The sequence below is a fragment of the Microcebus murinus genome, chromosome 11, assembly GCF_040939455.1.
Source record: "Microcebus murinus isolate Inina chromosome 11, M.murinus_Inina_mat1.0, whole genome shotgun sequence".
Lineage (NCBI taxonomy): Eukaryota > Metazoa > Chordata > Mammalia > Primates > Cheirogaleidae > Microcebus > Microcebus murinus.
In genome coordinates this window covers 72,144,320-72,161,044 of record NC_134114.1, presented here as the reverse complement: position 1 = coordinate 72,161,044, position 16,725 = coordinate 72,144,320, and the positions used below count along the sequence as shown (strand labels likewise).

At 40.0% G+C, this 16,725-nt stretch overlaps 1 protein-coding gene across 2 annotated transcripts in view; it reads left to right on the top strand.

The window, feature by feature from the left end:
- Positions 1-4,246: 4,246 nt before the first annotated feature.
- The window catches only part of LIX1 (limb and CNS expressed 1), a 50,679-nt gene continuing 38,200 nt past the window's right edge, over positions 4,247-16,725 (top strand). For both annotated transcript variants that reach the window (XM_076007883.1, XM_012773716.2), the window contains exon 1: positions 4,247-4,573. In XM_076007883.1, coding sequence (XP_075863998.1) covers positions 4,492-4,573 — 82 coding nt within the window. In that variant the 5' untranslated portion in view covers positions 4,247-4,491. The remainder of the gene's footprint in view (positions 4,574-16,725) is intronic.

Sequence of the window (16,725 nt, the reverse complement as noted above, 5' to 3'; positions counted from 1 at the left end):
CTGCAGAATTAATTCTCACCTTAGTCAACGCCTCTGTCAAAACCATCTGAGAGGCCAACAATTCAGAATATCAGGAGTGTTGGGTATGCTACTCCCCCCGGCCTCCCTTCTATGAGGGTGTAGCTACATTTGGTAAACCATTATTTACTAAGGACACCAGCAAACTCAGATGGGACCTAGAGACCCATGATGGTCTGACACTCAGCCAAGTCACAGGCCTAGGCCTTTGCCTTCTTAGCCCAAGAATGCTCCCCCCCACCCCACACCCTTAGAGAAAATATGCAATCAGTCAATTACTGTCAACTCCACCTTTCAGTATATTCAGGCATCTAACACCTCTTATTTTGCTTGTTCTTCCAGCCTTACCCCATATGTAGTCACTGCAATGTTTCTTGAGCATAGAGAATATTGTGTGTTAGTCATGCTCTTCCCCAGACTCACTATACATCCTGCTGACGAATTGCTCAGATTTTGGGAGCGCAGCACCGCAATGCCCCGGGAAAAAAGGGAGCCCATCACGGCCATAACACTCGCAGTTGTTCTAGGCCTTGGTGCCACAAGAGCTGGAACAGGCATAGCCTCTCTAGTCACCTCCAACCAGCAATACCTGCAGCTCTCTGCTGCCATCGATAACGATCTCCGAGAGGTACAGCAGGGCCTAAAATATCTCAAAGAATCCCTCGCTTCGCTTTCTGAGGTAGTGTTGCAAAATAGAAGAGGCTTAGACTTAGTGTTCCTCCGAGAGAGGTTTGTGCACAGCACTTAAAGAAGAATGTTGCTTCTATGCAGACAAAACAGGTCTGGTAGAAGATAGCATTGAAAGGGTTAGACAAAGCCTAGAAGATAGGAAAAAACGGAGAGAACAGAGTGAAGCGTGGTATCAAAATTGGTTTTCCACATCCCCCTGGCTATCCACATTGCTTCCCAGTGTCTTAGGGCCGCTTGTAGGTTTTCTGTTGCTCCTCACCTTTGGGCCTTGGGCATTCAAGAAACTAACTGATTTTGTCAAGTCACAGGTAGATGCAGCCACACAAAAATTGGTCTCCGTGTTTTACCAACGGCTAGAACAAAGAGGCTCCAGAGAAGACCTCCATGAAGAGTCTCCCAATACACCCACTAAAGGTCTAAATTTCTCAGGCCTTGCCTCAGACATGGAACGCAGTTGGTTCCAAAAGCTGTGGAGACGCCCATGACGGGATTATCGCGATGCCGTGTACCAAATGCACACCCCGCCAACGGTGAGGTGACTCCATGATGGAAATATTGTAGGTCCATGCCCGGGGGCACACTTCATAATCAGAAGTGCCGGAGCTGGATGCCACCTACATAGCCTAAGACAGAGGCCTCACCTTCACATTTATCGCCCGATCTTATATTTAGGGTGCTGGTCGCGGAAGCCCATCGCATAGCCTAAGACAGGCTCTCCACCAACCTATATAAATCTCCCTCATATTAATAAAGAGAGGGGGAGATGTTAGAAGCTGGGACCCTCAACACCCCTATGACTTGTCCTACGCATGGGCTTCGCCCTAGAAAATTCCTAGGACAAAAACAGCACCCCACCCTCAGGCTGTAGCTCCAAAAAGAATGCGTTCCATGCTGACCTCGAAATGCTCCAGGGTGTGCTAACTGCAATTATTCCCGACCACCTGCCAGGCTGGGGTTGAGTAATCAGTCACAAACAGCTTCGATACCGATAAGACGCTGATTAGGGCTGATTAGCCCAAACCCAAGCCTCATCGTTACCCCACTCTATTTTTCTGTTTCTACTTCCTTGTTTCTGTATGCTTATAAAACCTACTAAGAATCTAAGTAAAGTAGACCTTTACAACCCTTTGCTTGGTCTCGTTCCTTTCTCTCGCCCATCTCTTTCAGGCACGGTCCCCCTTGACTCCCACGAGTAACAGAAGGTCCCGCGGGCCGGGACACCCAGGCTAGAGTGAGTGCTGTGGCATTAGCCTAGCCTAGCTCACAGCAACCTCAAACTCCTGGGCTCAAACAATCCTGCCGCCTCAGCCTCCCAAGTAGCTGGGACTACAGGCATGCGCCACCATGCCTGGCTCATTTTTTCTATATGTGTATAGTAGAAGTGGGGTCTCACTCTTGCTCAGGCTGGTTTCAAACTCCTGACCTTGAGCAATCCGTGCCCACCTCTGCCTCCCACAGTGCTGGGATTACAGGCGTGAGCCACAGCGCCCGGCCTGAATTTATCTTTGAAAAGCTGTTTTGCGGTTCTCTATGAAGATGCTCATGGAGTTTGCATTCTTTAGAAAAATCTCATGGGAACTGAAGATCAGTTGTCTTAACAAATTCTTACCTTTCATTGTAGTTAGCTTTAGCAGTGAGCATCTTTGAATTCGTCATATTGATTTGTGTCTCTCATATTGATGAATGGATATCCATCAGGTTGACTGTGAGAACAGAAGTGATTTGTTCGAAGACAAGTTCAGCTTTTAGGAAATAAATATGTGAACTTACAGATGTCTAAAATATCTGTGATGATGTTTGTGCTCATTTGTAATATAGCCACAGAATCATAGATGGTGCTTAGTCCTTTAATTTTATAAGTAAAGACTCTGAGCAAAGAAGATGAATCTCTTCTTCAAGGTTACATGGATAATGAACATCAAACCCTAGGTCTTATTGATCACAAATTCAGTGTTCCTTCCACCACAATACAACCAAAATATTTTAAATACTGCTGGAATTAAATTTAAGCCCATAGAAATGACCATTTATTGATTGAAATCCAAGCATTTCTTATTTTTATATTTTTATATCATCAGTTTTACTTCTTTGAGAAGCCCATATTATTTTTCCTGGTTCTCTAATGGGAACATTAAATATCGTGGTTTCCAATTCAATATCACACTTAAAGTACTTGCATTCATTTATACTTCATGTTCAATCAATTAATAATAGTTTCTTTCCACAAGCCATCTAGTTTCTGTTTTAAATTTTAAGCTCCTGGAGAGCAAGGATGTTGACAATTTTCTATTTGGTACAGGCCTTGTTAAGTGTGCTTTGGGACCCCATTTAAAGAAGTGTTTTAATATGAAGTGCTACTTCTTTCGAGTTATTTTATGTGAATGTCTCTGTGCTCTGGGGCAGGCCCATGTCTATTTTCTGTGTGGCATATACTTCCTACCAGCATTTGCTAAGTGATAGTCATTATAACAAGAATTGTTATTGCAGCTCCATTCCTTCTGTTTCCTTTTATTAAGCCCACTCTTCTACCAACTAGCTGAAGGAGCTGATCACATGGAAGGCATTTTGGTTTTACATAGTCTTTAAAATGCTTGTTTCAGTGCATCATAAAATACAACCTAATTATGGAATCCAAAAATTGGAAGAAACACTGGAAAGCAATCTCTTGTGCCTACCCTGGAAAAATATTTTAAATAAAAGTTAAAAAGTCCTCAATAACCTTTCAACAACTAACTTAGGTTACAGCCTGAGTTATTTTATATCTGGTTTGTAAATTCTTATTATTGCAAAGGAGTCCCATGACTTGTATTTGTGTCTCTTGTGGAAAGATTATTTAACAAATTGTTATGGGTAGTGTAGAACATATATAGGTAGAAAAAGAATCTCTGTTTTCTTAAGATCTTTTAATAACTACCTATTTTTTTGAAAAAATATTTTTTCTTGTTCTGAAATGTTTAATAGAAAGAGTTATTGTGAAATGAAAATAAGTGAATGAATAGGGAATTAATTAAAGTCAATCTTGGGACTGATTTGCCTTAAAGAGTAAATAGAGAAACAAATGTTCCTAGGCAAGCTGTACGACAGTCCAGCAGGTTTTACTTGCCACTGCCCAACAAAAGTGACTATAATTTCGGTAGAGGAAAATAAACAAACCTTGGCTTCCAGAAAAATTGCTCCTGAATTCAAATACAAAGCATAATATGGTGACTGGCTACTTCCACAATCTGTAGCAATCTCCCTTAGCAAAGGAGAATTACATTGAAATTTTAGATTTATACTGATTGTCCTTACAAAATGTGGCTGGCAGTCCTGAGCTGGAAGCTCCCTTGTTGTTTAGGAAATTTCCCTGGGAAATAACCTTCTTGATTCCATATTTTGAGGACAACTCAATTGAACATGGAGAGCTAAAAGAAATACTTATCCAAGTCAGAAAGCTGCACAGCATTCAGGCAAAATCTGGTTGGAGAGGAAAGCTGTTTCTTTGATTAGCGAGCTTCCCCAGCTAGCCTGTAGGTGGGTGTGTTTAACAGAAGGAAGCAATGGGAACCCGCCTGTCAGCCGGCCTTTCGAGCTAATTAGCTCAGCCTACAACAAAGATAAGTGAGCCTGGGAAGAGGGCCCCCTGAGGGGTCTTTAGATTCTGGGAAATGTCTGATTGGCAGATGTTAAAAGGGATTCTTTGGTAATCCAGTGCATCAATGAGCTGCACAAATTCAGTCCAGGACTGCAAGAATTCAGGCATGAGGACGCTCTGTGCAGGAGGCTCACACAGGCAGACCCAAGATGGACAGAACCTTGGAATCTCTGAGACACATCATTGCCCAAGTCTTGCCAAACAGAGACCCGGCTCTAGTCTTCAAAGACTGTAAGTACTGAAGGGGAAAGAAGTTTTTTGACTTTTTAGAAAATAGTCCTAAACGTCTAGTCACATCCTATTTAAGTACGATTTCTCCTAAATCTCTGTAGTCGTGTGCTGTGGTCTAAGTGTTATTTAACTTGTTCCTGACTTCAGTCAGAAGAATGATTTCATTTCACCTACAGGCATTAGTTAGGCGCTGGGTTATTTTGTCAGTAATGCATCTCGCTGTTTAGAAGTCTCTCCTTCTAAAATCTAAAACTTAATGAACTTTTTCAGATGCTTTTTAAATAAAGCAAGGCTGACTGGTACTTAGATTGAAACTAAAAATGACTTGAAAATGACAATAAAATGTATCTACTTTGTTAGCCTGTTTAATACTCCACAACATATCTCTGTTATGTTAAATCAAATATTATATGTGTGAAAATCTTTGTTGCAAACAAAAGTTAACAATAAATCACCACCGTGCTCTTAAATTTTGATAACAAATTATAACACTTTAGTTAAAAGACCAATAAAATGAGATGCCTCCCAACCTCAGCGGCACTGCCCGGGTCCCCTCCCTGCATCTGTGATAAGACAAAGTTGTTTCAAAATCTCTTTTTTTTTAATGATTATAAAAATAATTCAATGAAGCTTTCTAATTCTTGCAATACTATTAAACCATTTGTCATATAACTTTGTTTCTGGAACCAATTTGATTTCCTGCTGCTGCAAAGCAGACTATCTGCATGTTGTATCTTATCTACAGTAGGTTTCATATTACAAAGGGCTTCTGAAATAAAACTTTGCTATAGAACTGCCCAAAAGGTAAAATGCATATGATTTTTTTTTTAACTTCAATAGGTTGCAGCTTCCTCTTTGTGAATCTAGTTATGTTTGTCTCCATCAAAACATCAATGGTTTGAATTTTACTTTCTGATTGCTGAATAGTGTTCTTTTCCAGATGTCCCTTTAGTTTATATTTCTCATATGTACAGTGAGGAAAGAGAAATGTTAGGCTATTTTATTCTGTAAAATTTTCCTCTTAGATATTAAATTGTAACCAATCTGTCCTCTAAGGCATAAAGTGAAAGCCTTTTCTTTCTTCCTCTTTTTTAAAATATTGTCTTCAAGCATTTGTCAATAGCTATGTCAGATCCAATAAAAATCAGTCCCTCCCCTAGTCTAGCCTGGAGTCTATTCAGGTTTGGTATGTTTTTTTAAGTGAAAAGAGAAGGAAAGAATGTCTCTCTCTTATAATTGTATGAATTCACTCGTGGGGGATGAAAGAGCTCTTGGGCTGCCCAAAGCTTTGGATAAATTGTGTAGGACCAGGAGTCTTATGCTGGGGGTTTGGAAGTAGAAGCAGTAAAAAGAAATAGAGGGGGCTGGGCGTGGTGGCTCACGCCTGTAATCCTAGCACTCTGGGAGGCTGAGAAGGGAGGATGGCTCAAGGTCAGGAGTTCAAAACCAGCCTATGCAAGAGTGAGACCCCCATCTCTACTAAAAAAATAGAAAGAAATTAGCTAGACAACTAATATATATATATATATATATATATATATATATATATATATATATATATATATATATATCAATTAGCCGGGCATGGTGGCTCATGTCTGTAATCCCAGCTACCCGTGAGGCTGAGGCAGAAGGATTGCTTGAGCCCAGGAGTTTGAGGTTGCTGTGAGCAACCTCAACTTGTGAAGCCATGGAATTCTAGCCCGGGCAACAGAGTGAGACTCTGACTCAAAAAAAAAAAAAGAAAGAAAAGAAAAGAAATGGAGGGGAAATTTTTCACCCAGCTCATTGAAAATTTAAGAAGTTTAAATCTGAAATTGTATGGCCCACTTTTTAAGCTGAACTTTTGGCAATTGTTTATAGTTTAGAAGAGAGAATAGAATGGAAAAAGGGTTACAATGAAGCATACATTAGGTTCTGTCCTCCAGAACTTTGCAGGAATTCTTTTATATGGAATAACAAAAAAGTGTCCTATTTTATAAAATTCATTCATTACCATAGGACCTAAATTTGCCCAGATGGCATTACTTGCTTAGCCTAGAAAGGACTGTCACTCTGCAACTTCTTGCATGACCTAATAACAATAGCTATCAATATTAAACTCCTAATCCTCTTCCTTCTGTCTTTTCTAATCTGAAAAATGACTAAATGAAAGTAAGCCAAATGGCAAATTTCTGTACCAGGGGTTTTCATAACATCAAAACATCTTGCCATCCTCGTAGAATAAGTGGGAATGGGCTTGCTTATTTTCTGGGGCAGGACATCAAAAGTCTGTCTGGGCCTTTGCCATGCCCTGGCAAACTGTGGGTGCTGCACGTGCCAGAGTTTGGTGTATGGACCCATTTTCTTTGGCACACCCGTAAGTTGCTACCACCACACTCCTATTAGCAGCCTCTAAAAGCTGCCACCAGCCTTGAATGGCAGATTCTGAGCAGTCCCCTCTCCTAGTCACTCCTGGCTCCTGCCCACCCCCTCCAATCTCTTTCTGCCAGAAGTGAAGGCCGAGCACTTGAGCACATCATTGCCAATTCCTTAAGAAAAATTGCTACCTTGCTTTTCTACAAGGTGAAAAGCTGATCCAAGAATTTTTAAAACCCAGCCCAGTTGAACATAGGAATATGAATTTTAAAAAGCCACTTTACTAAATTTCTTTTCTGTGAATGCAAAGGCAGGTTTTTCTCTCTTCACTTTTTGGTCACACATCATGCAGGGAGTGTAAATGATCATTTGTTACCCTCAGTTGGCTTTTGATTTGCTTAAAAACAAGCAAAAATAACTGAATTTTCTCTTCGAGTTGGTCAGGAGGAGCACCCAGAAAGTTTTCTGGTCTGAGACATATGCACATGGGAATAGTTATATCCATTTAAAGAAATAAAATTCAAATGTTTTTGTCAGCCAAGAAGGCTCTTCAAATGGCACTTTGCAATACATTAAATCTATGATTTTATTTTGCACAAGGTGTTCATCTGGTAATATTAATAGTTGTAATTTGTTTTTTATTTTCTCTCTTGGAAAGAAATGAATTCCATAACTCTATTTTTCCTTTCCCTTATTTTACATTTTATATGAAAAATAATAGAAAGAGGTTTTAAATAAGGTGAACTCTCAATTTTAAGTTTTTTCATCTAAGCTGACACTGGGTTGTTCTCCACTTTGCAACAAGTTGTACTGGAAGTCTCCACACTACTGGACAGAATCTCTTTCCAGAAAAAATATGGCGTGTCTCCCCGTTGCTTTCCATCCTTGGTTTTGTGCACTATCCAATTTCTTTTCAGGGGTCATGCATCACAACCAAAGATGAGCTACCCTAAAACCAGCCCCATCCACACTTGTGAAGGAGTATGTGAGCTTTCTATTTGTTTGCCACTGTTCAATAGGTCCTCAGGCGTTTTCTTAAAAGAAATTACCACAGGATTCAAGATGGCTACACTTAATCTAAGTGTTAACTCTTCAAATTATGAGAGCACAATACGTTTATCTGCCATCTTTGGGCTCTTCCTTCATCCATGTAATAGTAATGCTAAGATTCAAGTCTTCGTTATGTGATAGACACTGTGCTAGAATCATTTATTCTTCACAGTAAGCCTGTAATGTGGGTACTATTGTTATTTATAGATGAGACAACAGAGGCTCCTGGAGGTTAAAGTGACTTGCCCAAGATCACATAGCTAGTAAGTGACAGAGCCAGGATTCAAATTCTGTCTTCCAACTCCTCACCTTTAGACACTATAAGACATTGCCTCTCGGAGGTGCTAATTACCATGTCATTAGTGTTGTAATGGCAGTACAGTTTGAGTATCCCTTATCTGAAATGTTGGGACTAGAAGTTTTTCAGATTTTGTATTTTTTTGGATTTTAGAATATTTACATTATAAATACTTAAGCATTTGAAATATGAAAATATGAAATGTTCCAATGAGCATTTCCTTTGAGTGTTATGTCAGCACTCAAAAAAAATCCCAGATTTTGGAGAATTTCAGATTTTCAGATTTAAGATGCTCAACTTGTATCTGTTAGGAAAACAGAGAGGGGAAAGAAACATTAATTTTTCTGGAAGTCTAGAGAGAGTCCACTAAGTAGTCACATCTGAACAGGAGTATGACAGGAAAGTGGAGAAAGGAAGGGCATTTTTTAGGAGAGGGACCAGCTTATCCAAAGACAGATTGGGCAATACAGGAACAATGCACTGGGGCAGGCAGAGAGCAGCGGAGAAAGCATGTTGAGTTATGCTAACATGCAGGTAATAGGGAGCCACTGGAGTTAATGATGATCCTAGATTAGTCCTAGAAGTTTATGGTCTTATGTTGCATTGGGGAAAAGTTTATATTGACATCTGTTGGAGGTACACTTCATGATACCTAAGTTAGGGTAGCAGCTTTTTCTCAGCAAGGAACCATTTGCCAGCTCAGCCAAGATGCAAGATTTGTGAATGTCAAACAGTTCTATTGGTAGAAAGCCACTTTCACTGATTGAAGGCCAAAATCAAGGAAACGTTTTCAAAAAGATTGTTTAAAAGCTATCTTAGTTGTCATTGAAGCCAGAGAATGAGTTGCTTTCTAGCATTGACTTATAAAGTGATATGTTAGATTTCACTGATATTTTCCCCAAATTTTATAATGAAAAGGTAAGATGGAATCTTTACTAAAGATTGAACAATTGGAAGCAAATTTCTCACATATTTGAGGTGCATTAACTCTTCCATTTGGGAAAACATTTTTCTACATGAAAGGTTTTATTTATATCAGATAGGTGAATACTTTACTTCAAAGAGTACATTTTTACCCTTTGGAAAAACTGAAACAGACTGTAGGCCTATTAAAAACATCTTAGTAATCGTGAATCTAGCTATATGCAGCATGAGAGAGCAAAAATCCTCAAGAGTCAAGTATTTTCTCCATCCCATGCTTTTTAGTGTAGTTATTTGAAATCCATAAATTTGATGATAAATTTATAGTTTTCACATTTCACAGAAAGGAGTGGAATAGGATGTAAGGGATGATGGCTCTTGTGCAATAAAATCCCTACATACACTGCATTGTATTCCACTACATAATGTGTGCCTGAAAGAATACAGTTTCAACAAACAAACAAAACCTTGCACTGCTTGCTAGCTCATTTTAGAATAATGACTGCATCTTAATTGCAATAATTTGAACTCTGATAATTCTAGCATCTAAACAGTGGATATCTGTTCTACTAAAGCCTATTCAAATGCTAATTTTACTTTATTGATTATAGGATACACTATTTTTATTTGAATTTATACTAAGAGAAAAATGTAGATTTCAGTTCAGCTATGGTTGGCATATGAGCTAGTTCTTTTTCTTTTTCAAGAAATATACATTTGGCAAAGTTTAAATACTAAAAGTCTCAGCCCCAGAGGACATTTTTTCAATGAAAAAAAAAAAGTAGCTTCTTGATCACTCAATGGCCTTATCTGTCCTAATATATTTATTTCTTATAGATAAATAAGATTTAGCAGAGCAATTATAAAATATGATAGACACCCCATCCTGTGGGATCAAATTTTTGCCTCTTCATGGACTGCTGTCTCATCTCACCAGAGATTTTTTTTTTAACAGTTAGGATTTGTTAGTCTGAACTCAATTTTAACAACTTCTGAAACTCATGTGTTAAGTTACAGCCCATAATAGGATACAGCTGCACAAGGGTGAGTTTCTAAGTTATGATCTTTCTGTTTAAATGATACGGTTTTACTGATTATGTGCTACAGATTGATTTAAGAAATGTAAGACAACTTTAGAAGCCTTTCATAAAAGAATCTTCTTTATTTAATACATTTCATATTGAAGTTTTAAACCAAAAGGCTCTTATTTCTTTTCCTCCACATTCAAATGCTCATATAATTTTAGTCTGTCAAGGTGGTTAAAACAATCCTGTTTTAAAAGAAAAAGGAAAAAAAAGAATCCTATTGAAAGTTTAATATTGAAAAATAGACAATTATTATACTCGCTCTAGCTCTCTATATTTTCTCCCTGGTGTCCATGAAATGTTTGAATTACAGGGTTTTTTTTCCTACTGTGATGATAATCAGTTGATCCCTATTTTGATCTCACCCTGATAAACATCTGTGGGAACCCATCATTTAGTCACCACTCCTTTGGCACTTATGGCCTGTACTGTTTAGTTTACATTTCTCTCATGTGACTTTGTACTGAATGTTACCGCTTCAATGTGGTGTTTTTGTCCACACCTAAATTGTAAGTCTCAGGAGGGCGGAGCTGCACCTTGCACTTTTTTGTAACCCCAAGGTGCCTCCTACAGGGGCAGGCACTTAGCAGGTGCACAATCAGACGTGCTTTGATTGCTGATTCATTGATTTTTCTCTCTTAAAAAAGGGGGAAAGGCTTTTTCCACTGCTGCCTATTTTCTTTTATGATGAAATAAACTGTCCCAGGACCCTTTTAAGCCATTCATCCTCTGACTCTATTGTCACAGGCTATTTGTATGCAGAGTTAAGTTGACAGCCAGAATAGACAAGAGGGAGCATGGAAGAAGAAGGGCCTCGAAAGATAAACAGACACCCCACCAGAGCAGCTCAGAATCCTGTACACCACATTGGCACAGTGGCTTACATTGCCCATCCTTGCATTCATCCTCAGATCTACCCCCACTGTGGGTCACCGTGCACCATGTACCATGCTTTTTAGGGCCAAGCTCTGTGTCTGGTGTGTAGACCCTGGTTAAATAGCTGTGGCAGGATCTTGAAAAGCATTCTTAGAATGACTATTTACAGGGAAGGAAGATACATTATATGCCTAAAGCCACATTTGCACAGATTTGACCATTTTGACTAAGCAGAACTGATCATTAAAGCAACCAGTGTGACTGATCCTTGGTTGGTTATCTAAAATCAATGGTCGTACAAAGTCTCTTTTAAATACAGTGCAATGTCATTGCCTGGTGGAACATGGGAGAGATATGTACATCCTGATTGGTTAATTAGGTTATATCAAGTTTTTTATTTTATGCAACTTTTGAGATTGGATGACATCATCTGACCCATGGTACACGTATATAAATCACATGTGTGAACTCGGGCTGCTGCTGCTGCTATTTAAGCATGATATACTTAATGACTTTTTATTTTAATTTGTCTTTGTGATTCCCTCTTGCTCTTTCATATTATTTTTCTTCTCCCTCCTTAAAAAAAGTTACCCTGCACTTGCGAATATGCAGAATAAAGTGTTATTTAAATTTTCCCCCAAAAGGATTTGGCAGTTCAACAGTTCTAAATTCTGAAGGTGAAAATTAAACCAAAATGAAACATATATCCCTTTTGCATGTTTTGTAGAATCTCTTGGGAGATTACTTTGTAAAACAACCTAAAGGATCATAATTCCCTCTGGAAAATGTTTTGGGTAGGGGGTAGGAGTGAAAGAAGAAAAGAAAAGGCAAACAAAAGAAGAAACACAATCAGCTAGCTTTCCGGCTGTTGAAGAAGCTAAGCGTTGACGTGGGAGCATTAACCAAAGGAAAGTCCTTCTGCTGGAAACAAAGTGAGACTCCGAGCTGTCTCAGTCCTGCTGTGTGCTGTGTGCTGTGGCTACCTTTGAAAGAGAGTCTACACAAAAGAAAAAGGGGCTGGAGATTCCTACGCGTTGTACCCAACACACAAGCTGTGTGCACAGATGCCTTAGCCTGGTCAAAACTTAGCAAAGGCTGAGTGTGGTTATAAACAGCTAGCCAGCCAGCTCTTTTTGTCAGTGTCCTGGGGTTCAGCCAAGCCCAACACAAGACCTGAGGCACTCCATTTTTCAACCCATTTTGCATGACTGGCAAATCAGCATCACACTCTGAGCTTGCTCTTCAAATTATTTCTGGGTCCTTTCCTCTTTTTTCCAACAAAACTAGGAAATCACATTGATAAGAACAAGTTGTACGTGATTGAATTGCTAAAATAGAAAATACTAATTAACTTTATTTTAAAATATCACCTGCTGAGGATAATTTAATTAGAGCTTATATTAAAATAATACATAACATGAATCCATCTGTTTAGAGGCAGAGAATCAATTTGAAAAATATGTTAATGTCTTGAAAGCTTCTTAATGATTTATCCTTAAATGGAAGTCTTTCCAATTTTGTCTTTAATTGTTTTTGGCAAGGGTGATTTTACCCAGCTAGAATTTTTCCTCAGGTAAGACTTAAAGAAATTAGTTTCTTTTTTCTAATAGATTTATAACAGACCTTTAAGATCCCTTTTGGCAGACAAATGACTGTCTTCTATGCAGGACTTACGTCATAGTAGGCGATCGAACTAGGCAATAAACTATGTTGTTTCTACTTTCCTGAAGCATACACAGTCGTTAAATATTAATGTAAAAGAAAACTCTTCATTGTAGTTTTTGCTAAGAGCAGATATATTGCCTTTAGCATTCATTAGAAAGTGAACAATTGGGACAAAAATCCATGTTTCCAGATTTTGAGCCATGTAGCACTTCATCCATTTTGTGGCTATTATGAAGCTTGATTTTACCAGTGGATGTCATCAAATGAGCATTCTCTTTTCCATCTCTCAACTCTTCGCATATCTTGGAAATAAATTAAATAGCACAATGTGTTCAATTAGAGAATTTTCAGACTTGCAGACTATTTTTAGACTATTTAATGATACGGTTTCCAATCCAGGAACAGTTAGTTTCAAAGATGCAATCTGCAAACATATAATCATGCCTTTTCTTCCTTTACCTTCTCAAACCACAAATAATAGCTAACAGTCTAGTGCTCACTATGTGTGAAACCCTCTTCTGAGCATTTTCCATTTTAAGCTTTACGGCAGCGCTGTGATGTAGGTATTGTATTTCACAGATGAACTGAGGCAAGGAGTGGTTAGATACATCACAGTGATAGAGGCCAGTTTCAAACACAGGTACTCTGGCTCCAGAGAACAAGTTTTAACTACTAAGTAAACTGCCTTCCTGCTGAAAAAAGATGGAGAGACAAGATGCAGTGCACATTTTAAGGTGTAATGAACTAATAGTGCCTGTATTTGAAGACTCTTCTATTAACATAACATGCCCTGTAATCCATGGGGCAATTTAAATTCTCTATATCTCAGACTTCCCATATGAAAACAGATCGTGTGTCCCTACTGGCATCACCATCATATGCAATCTGTGAAAATGAAAATACAATAATGTATACATGACAAGCTCTGAGTTTTCAGGATGAAAGCGCTCTGGGTGTCCAGTTATTGATGTCCTTCTCTAAAGGGACTTCATGCTCCTTCTAAGCTATGGACTTTTCTACCCAGACTCCTCCCAGAGAAACATTCTGCCTTGGACTCACTCAGATTCATAAGAGTAACGCCACATTCTCTGGGCCCCTCCTCGTGGCTCCTCTTCATGGATGGAGCCACCACAGGCAGCATGACACTTTTAACAAGGGGCTCTCTGTTCCTGCCCTTCTCTTCCACTTGAGTAAAGCTGGGGCACCAAGATGATGGGGTTCACTTCCAATTACTAAAAGAAGCTAAGTCCCGTTACCCTGTCTCTTGTCAAATACCCCCTTCCCAATGGCATCCTTTCCTATTGCTCCCTTACACAATTCCTCAGCAGAGGCTAATTGTTTCTCTCACCCTTTATGCCAAATGCCATCCTCATTCCACTGAGAGCACAATTTCTCTCCCTTCCCCCACCCCTGTCCAAACCTCCTTCCTCTGAGGAGGGCCCCTGCTTAGGCCTTTCACCTATGCAGATTTTCCCTGATCCTTTCCAGCCCACATTCATCTACTCTCCCCCTTGCATTTATGTAATTACTGTGCCGTACATTTTTTAAGCTTTACATATTACGTTCACATCACCTCCGTTCTATAATTTAGCACTCTAATATTTCGTTCACTAATGATACAATGAATATATTATTTCTTCCAGTTAGATTGTAAATCTCTGCGGGCAGAGACCTGTCTCGGACTTCTTTATTAATTCATACCATCAAGGTCAGGGGCAGCACGTAGACCATGCCAGTGCCACACTGCTGGGTAATTGTGGTGTTCTGTTCCACTGATCCCAGAGCCATTTTCCAATCCTTTTCAACAGAGTGGCTTCAGGCAGTCAACATAAATCAATTAGAGCTGGCATCCAAGGCAAACAGGCTCACCATCCCCCTTCAGGATTCTCCTAAGATCTAGTCCAGGCGTCCTCAAACTTTGGCCTGCGGGTCACATGTGGGTGTTTTTGCCTGTTTGTTTTTTTACTTCAAAATAAGATATGTGCAGTGTGCATAGGAATTTGTTTATAGTTTTTTTTTAACTATAGTCCGGCCCTCCAATGGTCTGACAGACAGTGAACTGGCCCCCCTGTTGAAAAAGTTTGAGGACCCCTGCGTCTAGTCATTGTGATGACACAAACCCAGGGAGCAAGCGATCAGCAGTCATGTGTCCACCCCGGCTAGGCTTCACCTCTCTGCATCCACTCTGCCATCTCCAGCTGGGGCATGGCTGCCACCATCACACTCATACTGTGCGGGTACCACAGTGCTTCACATGTGTTGCCTATTCCAGAAGGAAGGCCTGACTTCTCCGTGAGCTGTAGTGATGTCACTTACCTTCTACACGTTCATTCAATTGCACTAAAACTGTTTGCACTACTTGAGTTTTCTGAGGTTCCAGGTGAAATCAGTGACTGCTTCTAGGTAGTTAGTCGTGTGCTGGATACCGAGGAGGCTACACAGAGGAATGAACCAGGGTCCCTGCTCTCTAGAATCCTAAGTCTGCTGTGAGTTAAATAACAGGAAAGTGCACTGTGTAAGATGAATTGTTACCGCAAGGCATGTCATTCCTCAGGCCAGAGGGAAGTCCAGCCAAGTCTGACTTGATAAATTTAGCCAGGAGCACCACATCCATTTTATTAGCGTGGTTTATAGAAGATTAAGTGCTGAGACACAGGGCCACTAATGGAATAAGAGTTCAGAAAAGGAGATGCGTGTGGTAGGAACAAGTAAGTAAGGCATGATGGGGGAGGTGGTGTTTTCCCAGAAGTGTGGGAGTAAATTGGGTGGAAGGAGGGGAGGGGAGGGACAGAAACAACACTCAGAATCAGAGGGAGAACTTGAACCACTGCACAGATAACAAATAAGCCCCAGGTGTTCAGGGAGGTGTACTGAGGCTGCCCCGGCTAAACCTGATTTCTGCTGGAGAGGGTCAAAGGTTAGATAGCCAAAGTGTTCCACGTTGTAGGATGTCTTCATCAGGTAACTGGGAAAGCTTCAATTTTGAACTTTATAACAAAAAAAAAAAAGGAAGCTTGAGGAAGGAGAAAATGAAAACCTCACTTATGAGAGACTTGCTTGGGAATCTAATTACTACTCTGAAAACTCTGTCATGTTCAAACTTCAAAACACAGTGAAGAAGAAAGTAGCCACACTCATGTCTATAAACTACATAGCAAATTTTCTTATTGTGGATACACAAAATATTCAGGACTGCTGACGGCGTCTATTACTTCTGTCCCAGAAAGCAATTTGGGGCGGTGGAATAGATTAAGAAGTTTGATCTGTAGAGTCAATTCAGAGTTGCATTGCTTTCTTTACTCTCAGATGAGATGACAGCCATTGCAAAAAGGACCTGGATCTTCCTAGGATCTCCCCAACAATTCTCTCTCCTTCTACTTCCTCCCACACTCCCTGCCTCTGCCATTTGATATTCTATTTCTTTATGGTAATTGTATCAGTTACCATGACAAAAGCAAAACCAAAAGGTGACTTGTGAACATTAAACCCTGAGCCAGAAGTGCTGCTCAACTTACCCCAACCCACAGTCGGCCAGAGTGTTACCCACCTGCTTTCCCCAGGGGTCTGGCTGAGGATCCACTGCCTCCCTCGTGTCTAGTGTTCAGAGTCAGTGAATGACTGATCTCTCCTGTCCTGGTTGTGGATAAGGCCCTTTTCCTTTAGTGTCCATTGAGAAGAGCAGAAACTTTTCAAAAAGTACTTAGGGAGAAATAACGATGCGTTCTAGACCACAGCTTCCTGACCCGGAGGTAGAGAACACAGTTGAACAGAGACACCTCACCTTGCCTTTGCCTCATGCCCCTCTGTCCTGGCAGCTCCATGCTCCTCAGCAATCGTTGTCATTTCCTCTTGTTCCTCTTGAGGTCCCTCCTTTGTCTATCTTTCCTTGAAAGGAGGAG